The sequence below is a fragment of the Ornithodoros turicata genome, chromosome 6 (genome assembly GCF_037126465.1).
Source record: "Ornithodoros turicata isolate Travis chromosome 6, ASM3712646v1, whole genome shotgun sequence".
In the NCBI taxonomy this organism is placed as follows: domain Eukaryota; kingdom Metazoa; phylum Arthropoda; class Arachnida; order Ixodida; family Argasidae; genus Ornithodoros; species Ornithodoros turicata.
In genome coordinates this window covers 34,954,885-34,968,336 of record NC_088206.1, presented here as the reverse complement: position 1 = coordinate 34,968,336, position 13,452 = coordinate 34,954,885, and the positions used below count along the sequence as shown (strand labels likewise).

Below are 13,452 nucleotides of genomic sequence, written 5' to 3'. Positions count from 1 at the left end.
ATACAGTGAGCCCTCGTTAATATGACAACCACTGTACCAGCGGATTTCGGTCATAAAGTGAATTGTCATACTAACGAGAAATGCACCCTTTGCTGACCGGAGAGATGCAGAACAAAAGCCCATGTAATTATGATGATTTATTTGCTTAAAAGTCCATTTCTAAAGTCCATTACCAATGTCTGCTTGAAGCAATTGTCAGTAATCAGGTTTTCTAAATGGACAATAGCACCGTCTTGGTGGGAGACAGGGCTCTCTTATGCAGAGCTGTTTCAACTGAGTCCTTCTGTTCATTCCGGCCATTCTTACATGCTCGATAGCAGCAGCACATGGACATGTGACCTGGTCCCATGGTCGCTGCCTTTTTAAGCACTTCAGCAGTTTGGCGTCCGGAAAAGCGCTGTGAGTAATCCCAAGGTCAACAACTTCAGGGGTCATCCCAAACCTTGGCACCCTACTTTAACATGTGTCACCTTCTGCCCCGGGGCAGATCCAGACCCCCCGGTTTTTTTTTTGGGGGGGATGGTTTCTTTGTTGGAGTGCATAGTGGGAGAGGGGAGAGAAGGAAAGCCAATGTATAAACTGACGTTTTGGGGGCGATCGCCCCCCAGCCTCCTTGATCCGCCACTTCTTCTGTCTGAGGTGCGTGGTAACCTCTCCCTAGGGCTACTCTCAGGGTCATGTGATGTAGTCATAATAGAGAAGATAATACCTGTCTTTGATCCTACTTGCAACAAAAATCTCGGTCATTGTCAGATGAGCAGATTGTCATACTAACGAGGTAGATCTACATAGCGGCGAAACGGTTCCCAAGAAAAATGGCCATAAAGCGAACATGTCAGACTATCGGGGGTCATGCTAACGAGGATTCGCTGTATGTTAAAGGAAAAGTTTCATTTTGAGTGTGATCACCCCCCAGATGCCAAAGCTTACACAGGTGCACTTGGAGATACACCTCGTTTGCAGTAAGCGTGCGAATAATAAATTATAAGGTTCTGTAGTGTGAGAAATGGGAGTGGAACTTAATAAATTTAGAGTTGAATCAAAAGTTTGAATTCAACATCGCTTGATAACTTCATCAGCTTGAGAATCTTCGTTGCTCTTTGTGGCTTTTTATAAGAAAAAAGAAATGAGTCAAGACAGCTGCATTAATCAAACACTGCCTTTTTATGCAGGTCATTTCACCATCTATGATGAATCAGGAACAAACAGGTTGGGTGAAGTTAGCAGTGGTTGTCCATCTCCAAGTCTGAAGGCCAATATTGCCATGGGCTATGTGCCCACTGCCTATTCAAAAGTTGGTACTAGGGTGAAGGTCGAAGTACGCAAGAATTTGGTAGAAGCAACTGTCACCAAGATGCCATTTGTCCCCACAAAGTATTATACTGGCACTACAAAAAACTAGGCATTCTTAAAAAAGAAAAGAAAATTTTTAGTTTTTGAGATGAAGTTGGTCAAGTGTATGGAATGCATTTCATGTAACAGCATCTTGGAAATTAGTCCTGGAAATTAGTCTGAAAAATTACTGCACAGTACAAGTTTTGAAATCATGGATTTTCCACATGTTCCCTTGTGAATCCGAATTAAATTCACTCTAACCCAGTTTACCTTAATTCTGTACATAGTGCGGCTGGATGCGGCTGCGTAGAAATAAACTCTTGAATGTGTTTTCATTAGACCAATCACGTAGCTGCATTGTTGCTGGTATGAGGGAAGCTTTGCAAGTATTCTAGTGTAAGCTTTATGGATTCTGTCCTGTATGGTTGGTAGGGGGGGCAGTAGTGTAGCCAGAAAAGATATTTTGGGAGGGGTTCCATGGGAATTTACATAGAGAGAAAGATTGCATCCCAGTTCCCCCTCTTCGAATGCATTGCCAAAGATGTGAGCTGGGGGGACTGGAGCATATGACCTCCCCCCCCCCCCCTGTTTTTCTCTTTTTTTTGGGGGGGGGGGAGGGGTGAATTCATCACATGAACAACAAGCAAACTCCATGACAGATATGAGAGTCCCACTCCCTATGCACAGAGTGTGTAAGCAGTAGCTGTCTGCAGTTGTATGCTGTCTTGTTTCCCACATAGTATCCAAAAATGTTACATCTGCAAAGCAATGCAGTGTCACAGAGGGACACCTGCAGTCCGATGAAGCTTAATTTCCAGGAAATACAGCACTGACTGTTTGTAGTGATTGTAATGGAAGTCGCAAAAAACGTTCACTATGTCCACTAATTCAGTGCAAGCACTGACAGGTGTGTCTAGGAGTAAGTTCCATCTCTGGAGCCATGTAAGCAGTCAAATATAGCACCAAGATCTTTGCTTTGATCATGAACAACATATGGTAAGTGTCGCCAAGTCACATTAAAAAAAAAATGCAAATAACAGAAAGAACTTCAAAGCCCCAAAAGGTAGCATTTTAGGCAGATGTATGTTGTAGTAGTTCAGTTTTTGTAGTGAAGTAGTTGAAGTGTTGTGGATCTTGTGTACGTACATAACTATAAGAACTATATGGAAAAGCAACATTAATGTGACTATAGCGTGACTCGTTCTGTTCACTTGGTAGTGCTGAGCTCACACATTTCAACATAAGTGCCCATGTCCTTGTGTAGATTAGGGCTCTAATATGTCCTTCGAAGTTAAGCTCACAGGATCACAGTTTCTGTCGCAAAAGTTGAAAACTACAGTGATTGGGACCTTTTAAGCGTCCTTGTTGCTCATTACACCAATGAAATTAATGTGGTATTTGAATGCTGCTCTATTTTTGCTGTTGTGACCGTCGTATTGTCATTGCTGTTGGGACTGTCATAAAAGTGCCAAATGAGTCATGCTTGTTATGTTATAGCAGCACTAGTCACAATGATGCATGCTCAATACATACTTTTATACTGAACATATGAACCAAAGCTTATTTTGTGAGTGTTTTACACACTTTTGTACTGCAATATTATTTTGGCTGCTTACAGGTGTGTAGTAATAGAAGTCACCAGTGGCTTCCGTTCCCACCTCATTAAAATGTGCTTGTTACGAGACTATGGCAGATGTGCTTGTTATGATGCAGAGAGCCGAACCGAACCAGAATGAACCTGAACCGAAAACTGTCATGAACTGTAATTTTTAGCCAAACCAGAACTGAACCAAACTGAAACTATTGGCACCATCTTGGAGCTGAAATGGAACTGAACCGTTAAAAGAATTTGGGTGCCCGGTTCAAATAACGGTTCACACTTACCCAAATTCCCAAATGTGTGTAGGAAACTTAAGGGGGTACGCGGGGATCAACTCGCGAAAAATTGCAAAAAAAAAAAAAAATAAGAACAGATTTTCTGGAAATAACATTTTTGGTGACAAAAATCTGCCTTCTATATGATCCCAAAGTATTTTTGCTCAAATCCGCCTCAAAGTGCCCCAAAACTAGTTTTTTCTCAGGCATGGTAGCAGGCACGATTGCGAAAATGACGAAAAATCGGCTTTTTTCAAACAGCCGTGTCTCGGGAACGACATCACCGAGCGACGTCATCTTTGCACCAATCGACAGTACTTTTAGTCCTCTTCAAAGTTTCCGCGCATCCGAACTTCTCCAGTGAGAAGCACTCTGATGAAGAGGGAAAGTTCCAAGGCCCCGAAGCGAGAAATCCGTGCCACGTGATTTGTGCGTGCGTTAAGATTGGCCGCTCCTTGGTAGCCTTAGGCAACCGGCTCCTCTGGCCGCCGGAACGTCTGCCCTTTCTCACGAGGGGATTGTGATCGCAACTTTTAGTTCCAATTTCTTGCTGTGTTTTCGAACATGGACGATTCTTACGATGAACAAACGAGTTTTGAAATGAAAGTATGGCATCGTCCAGCATTTCGGAAGCCGTAAGCGGAAGCTGTCGACGACAACGAAGAAAAAGCCTTCTGCACCGGAATTCGAAAGCGAGCGCTTTGTTGACGTGTTTTGCAGTGGTGATGTCGTCGAAACACGACGAAATACTTATTTTGATGTTGTTGTCGAAGCACTATGCAGTACTTCTTCCCATAATCTTCTGGAGGCTTGCCATTCATGAGCTCAGATCGCACAGTCTAAATTCATTTGGAGTCATCGTTAATTGGTGCAGTGTTGCCAGGTCTACTGAAATTTCAGTAGATCTACTGGACTTCAGTCAGTCTACTGAAAAAAAAATCAAAATACGCTTAATTTTTTGCCTCAAGCGTGGTTTTACTTAGCGAACTCCAATTCACGTTTGCTGACACTGTCTGGTTGCATCGTAGTCCGCGTACGAGTGAGAAAATCATGTCGTTTTGACATAATGAATGGTCTACACGTTATGTGGCATCTGCAAGCAGTCACCCTTAAAAAAGCGAGCGGCTGCCCAGGTAAAACAAGTTATAACTAATACATTGCAGAAGTATGCATATTCCACAGGACACCCGGTAACATAGCAAACATGAAGACAGGTTCCGACGAGCTTTTGTTTCCGTCGTTAGGAAGTTTCGTTTTAAACCTGCTCTGCTTGCCGCATTCGAGCGCGTGCGTGGAACGATATTTTCTGAGGTGAACCTCATGAAAAGGAAACAGCTTTCGACAGAAACTACCACTGGACTGCTGCACACGAAGTGATTGATAGGAGACAAGAACTGCTATAACTTCACTGTGACTTAGTAGAAACTGAATGTATATATGTATGAGGCGAGAGTACATGATCGAATGACACTGTGCAAGCACATATTTACTGTCACCAAATAACAAGTATATTATACTTATTCTATCACCTATATATCGTGATAGTTCGCGTTTCTTTATCATATGGCCCACTAGTCAGGTCGCCGTGGAGTGCTTCGCCCTTGTTTTTAGTACATATACTGAATTCCACTGAATTTTCTGATGCCGACCTCCTGAATTTCCGCCTAAGTGACATGGCAAGACTGCGTTGGTGTTGCCGGTGGTGTGCCGCGGGAGTACAAGCGTCGTTGACTTCAGTGTCCGACACTGAGCCAAAACTTAGGCTAATTCGTGAGGATCTCGACCATGGGCATTCCCAAGGTTTTCTTCAAGGGACTTGCCCAAATAGAGCCGAGGGGGTTGGGGGAGGTGTGGGGGGTTGGGGGTTGGGGGCAAAGCTTGCAGCCTCCCATCTCCCGCGCTCGGCACGCCCATGATCCCAACCCTGAGGAACTGCAGAACCCCTACTACGAGCATCTGTTTTGCGAAGCTAACAAGCTAACAAAATCATTGGACACGAGTTTACTGCCTTGTCAGACTTGTGATCAAAGGCAAAAGCAGTCAAAGTGCATCAAACAAAGCGCCAGGATGGCAAGAGAACCTGTGCACAAAAGGACACAAAAGACTACACTGCTGGAGCCTTCTAATTTGCAGTAAAAATAGCGTGAAACTTTGCGCTTCATTTTCTCAAAACAACTTTTCGCTCTACTTGCTCCGCTTGTGAAACTGATATCTCCGTAACGACTCGGTCTATATTGGTACGGTCTGTCTTCTTACAATCACTGATCATTCCTAGAGGTCGTGACATTCTTATTTTTTCACGTAAATCAATTTATAATTTATGCTATCGTCATACGTTTCTATGCTACATGCGTCAGTTGGGACCCCATGCAGAAAAATGAAAACAAAAAATGTCATCGTGGAAATTGAAAAAACTAAGAATGTCACGACCTCAACCGTACATTTGGGAATACACTACAAGTTCAAGCTGTCTATCACATTTTTTAAACTCTGCAGGCCTTTCACAAAATGCAAAGATTTGAGAGATATCATAATATTTTTTCTGGTAAATTCGCTTTGAAGGCATTATCAGCGATGGTGCAAATTTTAATCATAATCTATTAAGAAACTAAAAAGTTTGTGTTGATCCCCACGTCCCCCCTTAAGTTATGCTACGTAGAGTGTGACTGATGTATGCCACTCTTAAAACAAAACTTGACCACATAGCATGCTGAAGGCCAACCATTGCACTGGATGGTACAGTTATCGCTCCTGAGTTGAGGAAAACACAATGCGTAAGGCTTTTTGTGAACATTAACATAACTGCATAAGTGTCACAAAAGGGCCTACGCCTACCGTTTTTGACGAATAAGAGGAGCTAATGCTGTCATTGGGCATTATGGTTGGGTAAGAAGTGTGTTATGTGGTGAAGTTCTCTCTTAGGGGTGCAGTATGTAGGCCTTTCATATGTCACACATTAAGACGAAATGAGTTAGTATGGCATCACAAAGGACTAAATTTACTCTGTGTGAGCAAATTTAGTCTTTTGGGGAACTACCGTAAATGAATTGCCACAACCATTATGTCCTTTCTGGACTAAATGCATGAGGCTAAATGAATGTCACAGAGTGGGTACTGCATTTCATTCTTTATCCCCACAGTCCTTATGCGTGACATGCATAATGCACAGTTTGCCAATGAAGAACCACTATTTCTTACTCTCCATCAAATTCACAAAGAGCACATGTTTACGTAGATTGTTATTGCTTTCGGAGGGTCATTTGCGAAGTTTAGTAACTTTTTTGTGTCCTGGGGAGTAAATTCCGAAACCAGGGTACTAAAATGGAGAGTAATTGCGATCTAGGGAACTACAGCCTGCGATTATGCTCCTTCCCCAGTTTACTCCTTTTTTTTAGTTCTCTCTTTCACACTTTCTTAATTCACAGGTGATTGTGGTGCTGATCTTGAGCAGATAGTGGTGGTCCTTGTCATTAGTTGGATCATAAGCAGAGTATCACCGTTTAGCATGCTCAGGACCAATCACTACGTAGGTGAAAGTGTAGAATAGGGGTGCTAGCACAAATTGAAAGGATGAAAGATATGTCTGTGATTCGCTACGAAATCAGGGCGTACGTCTGTCACTTAACAATTAAAATATGTGCAGAGTGCCCGATAATCGTATGGCCCCTGTTCTCAACTTCTCAGATGAAATTCTAATTGACAGTTCACTCTGATCGTGGTAGGAGAGCATCTGATTTGATAGTGCACGTTCCTCGTCCTCCGTGTTAAACCATCCCAAAAATCCACCTTGAGCATTGCAATCTCCTGTCCCAGTCTCAAATAGAAAATTAAATATAACAACGAAGATGTTGAAACACAATACATGTACCACATCTGATTTTGCCTACAGCGACATTCTGAGACTATTCTCTAGAGATCTGGCCTAGGATTTTCCCTCTCCCTCGCGCGCCCCGCCCACCCGGAGCGCGCCAATGGGAGGACGCGTGGGCGGAGTCGACTTTCATTGCCATCTGGGGGCAGAGGGCAGAGGTTCGAACGTAGACGGAGACGTGCTTTTCGCGCTGCTACGTCCACTGGGTCGTTCCATTCACCATGGCCCTGAGTTGGCCCGTGTTCCAGAGACGGCGCTGCTCGATCTGTGAACCTAGGGACGCGCGTTCCTTGGGACCACGAAAATGGTCGGCGATAAGCACTGTGTCTGAGCCACGACCTACTTAATAAGAGAGCGACCAGTTCACTTGACGGAGCACAGATATGATTGCCACAGCGGATTTCAATCGGATAATTTTAATTGCAGGCTTTTAGCAGGAGAATCTTTCGTCTTGAAATGCGGTAACGCCTGAACAGATGCGAATGAAAAAGGCCACATGGCGAATCTTTGGAACATCCTGGAAGTGTGCTGAAGTTTCAGTTGCAGAATTTTGAATTATTCAAGCACGCTTCCAGTTTATTGTACACCCCAACCTAAAATTCAGCAACGTACAGTATACAGTCACATATAATATAATGCATGTATTTTTTAGTTGCAAATTATTCTCTGAAAATCACATAATTTCTTTTCGTTCTCATTAGGGTTTGCATTTATCCGCCATTTCCGAAAACGTAGATACCGATACATTCAGATTGTATTTGAAATTGTCAAGGTGCTCATATATAAAACAACCCATAGCGTCTTGCAAAATGAACAAAAAGTCTGCTTATTTAGCTTGTAACATGCAAGTGTTTTGAGGTGATTCTCAACATCTTGTATGTGTGAGGTTGTACGTCATGTATAGGCCTCCTGAATACATGCTTTTCAGATAGAAAGTCACGTCCGGAACAATCTCTCTTTCTATATACACTTTTGCAGTACACTCCCACCTACTGGTTCAGAGACGCACTAGCAGCATAAGGCACCGAACTGTTATTATTAGTATTATTTATTATTAGCCACACTCTGTTTACGTGGCAGAGATGATGAGTCCGGTGTTTCTGTAACTTTATGCGGTAACGAGTTACTAATGTAATAACAACAACAAACACTGGGCAGGTTGGCACACAGCTTGTGAAAAGCAACAAAGAAAACAAGGCAGACGCACAGATGATGAAAGATGAAAGTCACTGAAAAGGTTAGCCAGCTGTAGGGATCGAACCTACATCTTCTGGATTTCCGGTCCAGGGCTCTACCAATCTGTCCCTTCTATGTTTGTTCCAGCCTCAGAACATCAGTTTCTCTCTTGCACAGATTATGTCGCGCTTTCAACCGTTTAGTAGTAGAAGGAATTACCAAACCTGAATCTCAATCTGCAGGCTCATCAGATCACAGATCATACCACAAGCAGGTTTACTATCAGATTGAGGCACCGGTTTCGTAATTCATTGTATTCCCATTGTGCTAAATGATTGAAAGTGTGACACCTCTGCGCGTCTTCCTTGTTTTCTTCATCACTTTTTACAAGACACTAACGTAAACCCAGGTTCAGGTGCAATAGTCCATAAATACGAGGCGTTCCATCTCACCCGTAACAAAAATATATTTAGAAATCAGTGGTTCGATAATGAGTGGGCAAATGGTGTTTATCTTCTATGAACTTTTAGTATGTGGTACGAGCTAGCACGCTGACCAATTTTATGTCGTGAGTGATTGAATTGTCTGAATTAAGCTGTGGAATTTGCCAAGTCACTGCAGTTTCTCTCTCTCTCTCTCTCTCTTTTGTCTTTCTTTTTTTTTTTTTGTGGAAACAGGCCAGCGCATCTCGTATTTCATCCCAAAATCGATTCCCTATTCAGTGGTTATTCAGGAAACATTTGCGAAAACTGTAGTTCCAAGATGCCCAAACTGTCCACTGTGCTGACCTCTCCGTATAGGTGATACATGAAATAAGCTGTGGATAAAAACGATGACCGTCTTCTTCAGTTATATTTCTCATGTTGCTGTAGCATGAAGGCTGGAACGCTACACTTATATCAAAGTGCAGAAAGAAAAAGGGGGGGGGGTCACCTTTTTCTTCTATCGCCTTGCATTACTTCAACAATTTGCGCGTCTGGAAACGATAGTTTTGCAATTCTTTTGAGCCTTTGCCATTGTAATAGCAGGTCGTAGCTTGCGATGGAACGAGGCTAAGTCCATTCGGAGAGCTTTCACCTTCTGGCAGAAAGAAAAGAAAAAAAAGAACAACAACAACTTTATTTCAAGATGATGAATGGGGGATTTCATCGGAATTTCATCATGGGGCGACACTTTTCTCGTACAGTGGTGGTGAGGTGAGGATGACATAATGAGCCTCTTTAAGAAGGAAAAGAAACATTAAAACGTAAAGAAACATTATATTCGCTTAGCAAATTTCGGAGATCAATTCAGAAAATTTTATTTCGGCGATCAAAGACTAATCAAACTGGCGTTATGCCATGCAAACGACTGCCGAAGATGCAAAGTTCAGAATGCTGTGGAGTTTAGCATGTTGGCACATAGGTACACGTATCTATTCCCATCCAAAGCTTATCATATATATGAACAGTGTTTATCAACAGGTTACTGTAAAAGTAGTAATTTTGTGTGTGACTGTGCATTTTCCTTTTTCTTTCACAGTTTTTACCTTGCTGCATAACTGGATTTTAGATCTCCCATTGGCTTCCATAAAACACAAGACAGTCATCAACGTAACGGAAAATCTGACATTTGTATACCTTGCGTAGCTCACTTTGGATTCTTGAGTTGCAAGTGCCTAAGTAAATGTCACATATAGGAGACATTGGAGACCCTATTGGAGTGCCACTCCTTTGTATGTAGTACTCATTCTGGTGCTGAATGATGGTGGCCGACAAATAAGCTGTGAGCAGCTCGATGACGGTACAGGGATGCCTATGTGGATTTGAAATCTCACGAGTCCCCAATTCTCAATGCACGTTCTCACTCCTTCCAATAATGCATTCTGAGGGACCGCATGAAAGAGACACTAGATTGTGCCCCTCCATGCTCTTCCTCCCAAGAAGCTCAAAGACAGGGTCAGAGTTATGAATCAGGTACAGGTTCCGCACACTTAGATGCACAAGTGCAGCTGCAGGAAAGTTGATATGTGTGTTTGCCTCTTTTCTGAAACTCTTAAAACTCTTCAGAAACTCATTTCTGAAATTGTAGTCTCATCTAATACACAGGGACGTTGTGCGTAGTTTCACTGTGTGTTTGGGGGGGGGGGGGGGGGGGGGTTATCTTGCACCTAGCAACTGCCCGTCAATGGAACACTGCAATTTCTTGACAAATGTACTTATGTATGTATGACATATGATATGCATGATCGGTCACAGAGGTTCCTTCATTCTCCACACCAGATCATGATCACCCTACGGAATTATTTGCCGTGTGATATCAAGTGTGCTGAAGACCTTGCAGTGTTCATATCCTTATGTACCACTCACTTGGGAATAAACAAACACAGAGAACCTGACATAACATGAATCACTGAGACAGTCCTCCAGTGAAATTTGCTTGTAAATTGAAGATTTTCTTTTTTTTCTCTCTTGATTTTAGTTCTGTGAGTGCTTGACAACTATATAGTACCTTTAATTCTATTTTGTTCCTCTTATGCTCTTTGTTGATCAAACCCCCACACCTTATGTAATGAAATGAAATATCTGCAGCACACTGAAAACCACATATGTTGGACGTATTGGCCCAGATCGGGAAAAGGTTTATTACAGATCAACTCTGCTCACACAAAACTTGTTAAACGCAGCATCATTTCAGGGTCGGATTTGGCGGCCTTGCGGAAGACTTGCGAGCACAACTTGCATGCTTCTGTAACACTGTACATATCTGGGGCTGTTGGTAACATGACGGTGTAGTCATGGCGCAGCAAATAAGACTATTTGCCATGTCTATGCCATTACATACATGAGTTCACAGGCAGGTGCTCAGATTGAAGGAAAGCGGCTATCCCGAGGCCTTTATTTGCAATGTTGCCGAGGAACTCATGACAAAAATGAAGAGACCAGAAGAAAAAAGAAAGGGATGCCATGGCACTTCACATAGCATTATGAGAGCCGGCCTCAGATGTAATGTTGTGGTGCAGTTGTCAGCCTGTATAAAACTCATCCAGTTATGCAGCAAGGTAAAAACTGTGAAAGGAAAATGCACATCATGCACAGACAATGGTTTGTAAAATGTGAAGAAGGTGTAGTCTACAGAATTCCGCTGACTTGCGGTGCGTACAGTGGGACAGACCAGTAGGTGCTTGAACAGCCTGCAGGAGCATAGCAACCTGGTGTCCAAAGGCACACTTTTGCGAAATCTGGCAGTGTTTTGCCACAGGTGCGGACGCTCGCCAGAATTTGATTATACGTCAGTAGAAGGGGCCTTCAGGGACAAGACAGCAAAAATCTTGGAAGCTTATTTAATGCCAACGCAGGAATCCAGGGACGTGGTGTGTGTACAGTCGCTCACGTGAGATTGCATATCTTAAAGGGATTGAAAAGAATGCACGTTTTGAAGTTGTTATAAAGGTTTGCGTGTGTGCAGAACAGGAATGTTATCGGCACTCGGAAGGGAAGTGTCTGGAAACAAAACGTTGAAGATAGTCTACGTGTTGGATGTTGTGTGTACCTTCAATAAACCACAGCTGTTAGTGTGCTGTTGTGTGTGTCGTTTCTCGATGTCCTTTGTTCTGTACATCCCTCCATCATGTGCCGCCTTGTGTTTTCCTAGGAAGGGAGGTGTCCAACCTCAAATGCTTACTGTAGCAAAAATTAGCCGCTATTCTCAGGATTTTGGCTTCCTCACATTTATTAGGGTCTGGAAAACAAAAAGGTTGGAAAACTGTGCCAGCATCACGATGCTGCACTCTGTCCACATCACAATGATTTTGGTTCTCCAGGTCTCTTTCCACATTAGTGTTTGCAAATATAGGAAAAAATAAGTTCATTGCAGGTTCCTATTTTGGGTCAGCTTAATTAAGATCTTTACTTGCAAATAGGCTTTCAAGCACATTCTGCTCCGTATAGTTCGCTGACCATCAGACCAAGCACCCCATAGTAAAAACTTTAAATGCAGTGTGTGGCAAACAGTACAAGCGCAAACAGTTGGTTGCCTTTCAAAGATCACGCGATAAACGACTATTGCAAAATAAATGCTCCCACATATATATATGCAACTGTTTTATTGGTTCTGTGGAACCATAACAAATAGATGAGTCCATAGCAAAAATTACTAACTATGGTGCGAAAACAATCCCAAAATCGAAACACTATACTGTGCTGACTCTATAGTAGCATAAGACCTATTTCTTTTCATTGTGCTGACTCTTCTTTCCTAATAAACTACTGACATCATCTGCTGCTTTGTGAACAGCACTGCTCACATTGTCCACTTTGCTTTCTACCTTCTCATCCTTCGATCCACTCGTGGGATGGTCACTTTTATCCTTGCCTCCATTGTTGTTATCACTCTTGGAGTAGCGCTGATTGATGTCGTACATTCTCGTAAGGTGTCGTATTTCAGCTTCATGCTTTTCTATAATAAACCTGAGGTCTTCCACTTCATGTTCAAGGCAGCAGTACTTCTCTTCTTTTGCATGTTCTTTCGAACGCTCGTTTCTAGACTGTCTGACATATTCTGCTACTAGTGTCAGGGCAGCTGACGTGAAGATTATCATCTCACCGAGAAGTTCCGCTCCTAATTCGATGGCCATAGCTTCATTTAGCCGGGGCACATCACTCGGTTTCCCTAAGTTGAGCAATCGCATTTTGACATTCACTTCGACCCAGTGATATAATTGTGCTGGAGGCATGCATATGTAGTTGCGGAAAAATGGACTTGTTTTCGCCCTGCTTTTAAGTCGATTTGCCAAGGGTTTACTGAGTTGCCTGAAGGCGAGTGTAGCGAGTTTTGCGATGGGAAAGGCGCCGACCACCATGTCGACGATGCCCGGATGATTTCACGCGGAAGATCGTCTTGGGTGCTGACAGATTAGCAGTGGACGGACAACAGTCCGAGGAGCCGCTAGAAAGCAGCGCCGATCCCGCAAAAGGCAAGCTCTTCACAGACACCGACAACCAACAGCGACCAACAGAACAAGCAGGGTTGCCAGTTACCAACAAAAGCCGTGTGGGTACCGATAAGTAGCCAATGGTAGCCATGCGGCCACCGTAATGGGGACTGGCTTTCCGGAGAACATTCCGTGCTGGAGGAGTGCGAGGAGAACTGGCGAGAAAGAAGCAAAGCACAGGCGCATGCGCCGTTGTCATGACGACCCCAGGACGCTTTATGTA

General features: G+C 43.2%; 1 protein-coding gene across 1 annotated transcript in view; it reads left to right on the top strand.

Annotated features, from left to right (window-relative positions):
• The window catches only part of LOC135396534 (aminomethyltransferase, mitochondrial-like), a 63,577-nt gene extending 60,558 nt beyond the window's left edge, over window positions 1–3,019 (top strand). The window contains exon 8 of the mRNA XM_064627561.1: window positions 1,173–3,019. Coding sequence (XP_064483631.1) covers window positions 1,173–1,402 — 230 coding nt within the window. The 3' untranslated portion in view covers window positions 1,403–3,019. The remainder of the gene's footprint in view (window positions 1–1,172) is intronic.
• Window positions 3,020–13,452: the final 10,433 nt, after the last annotated feature.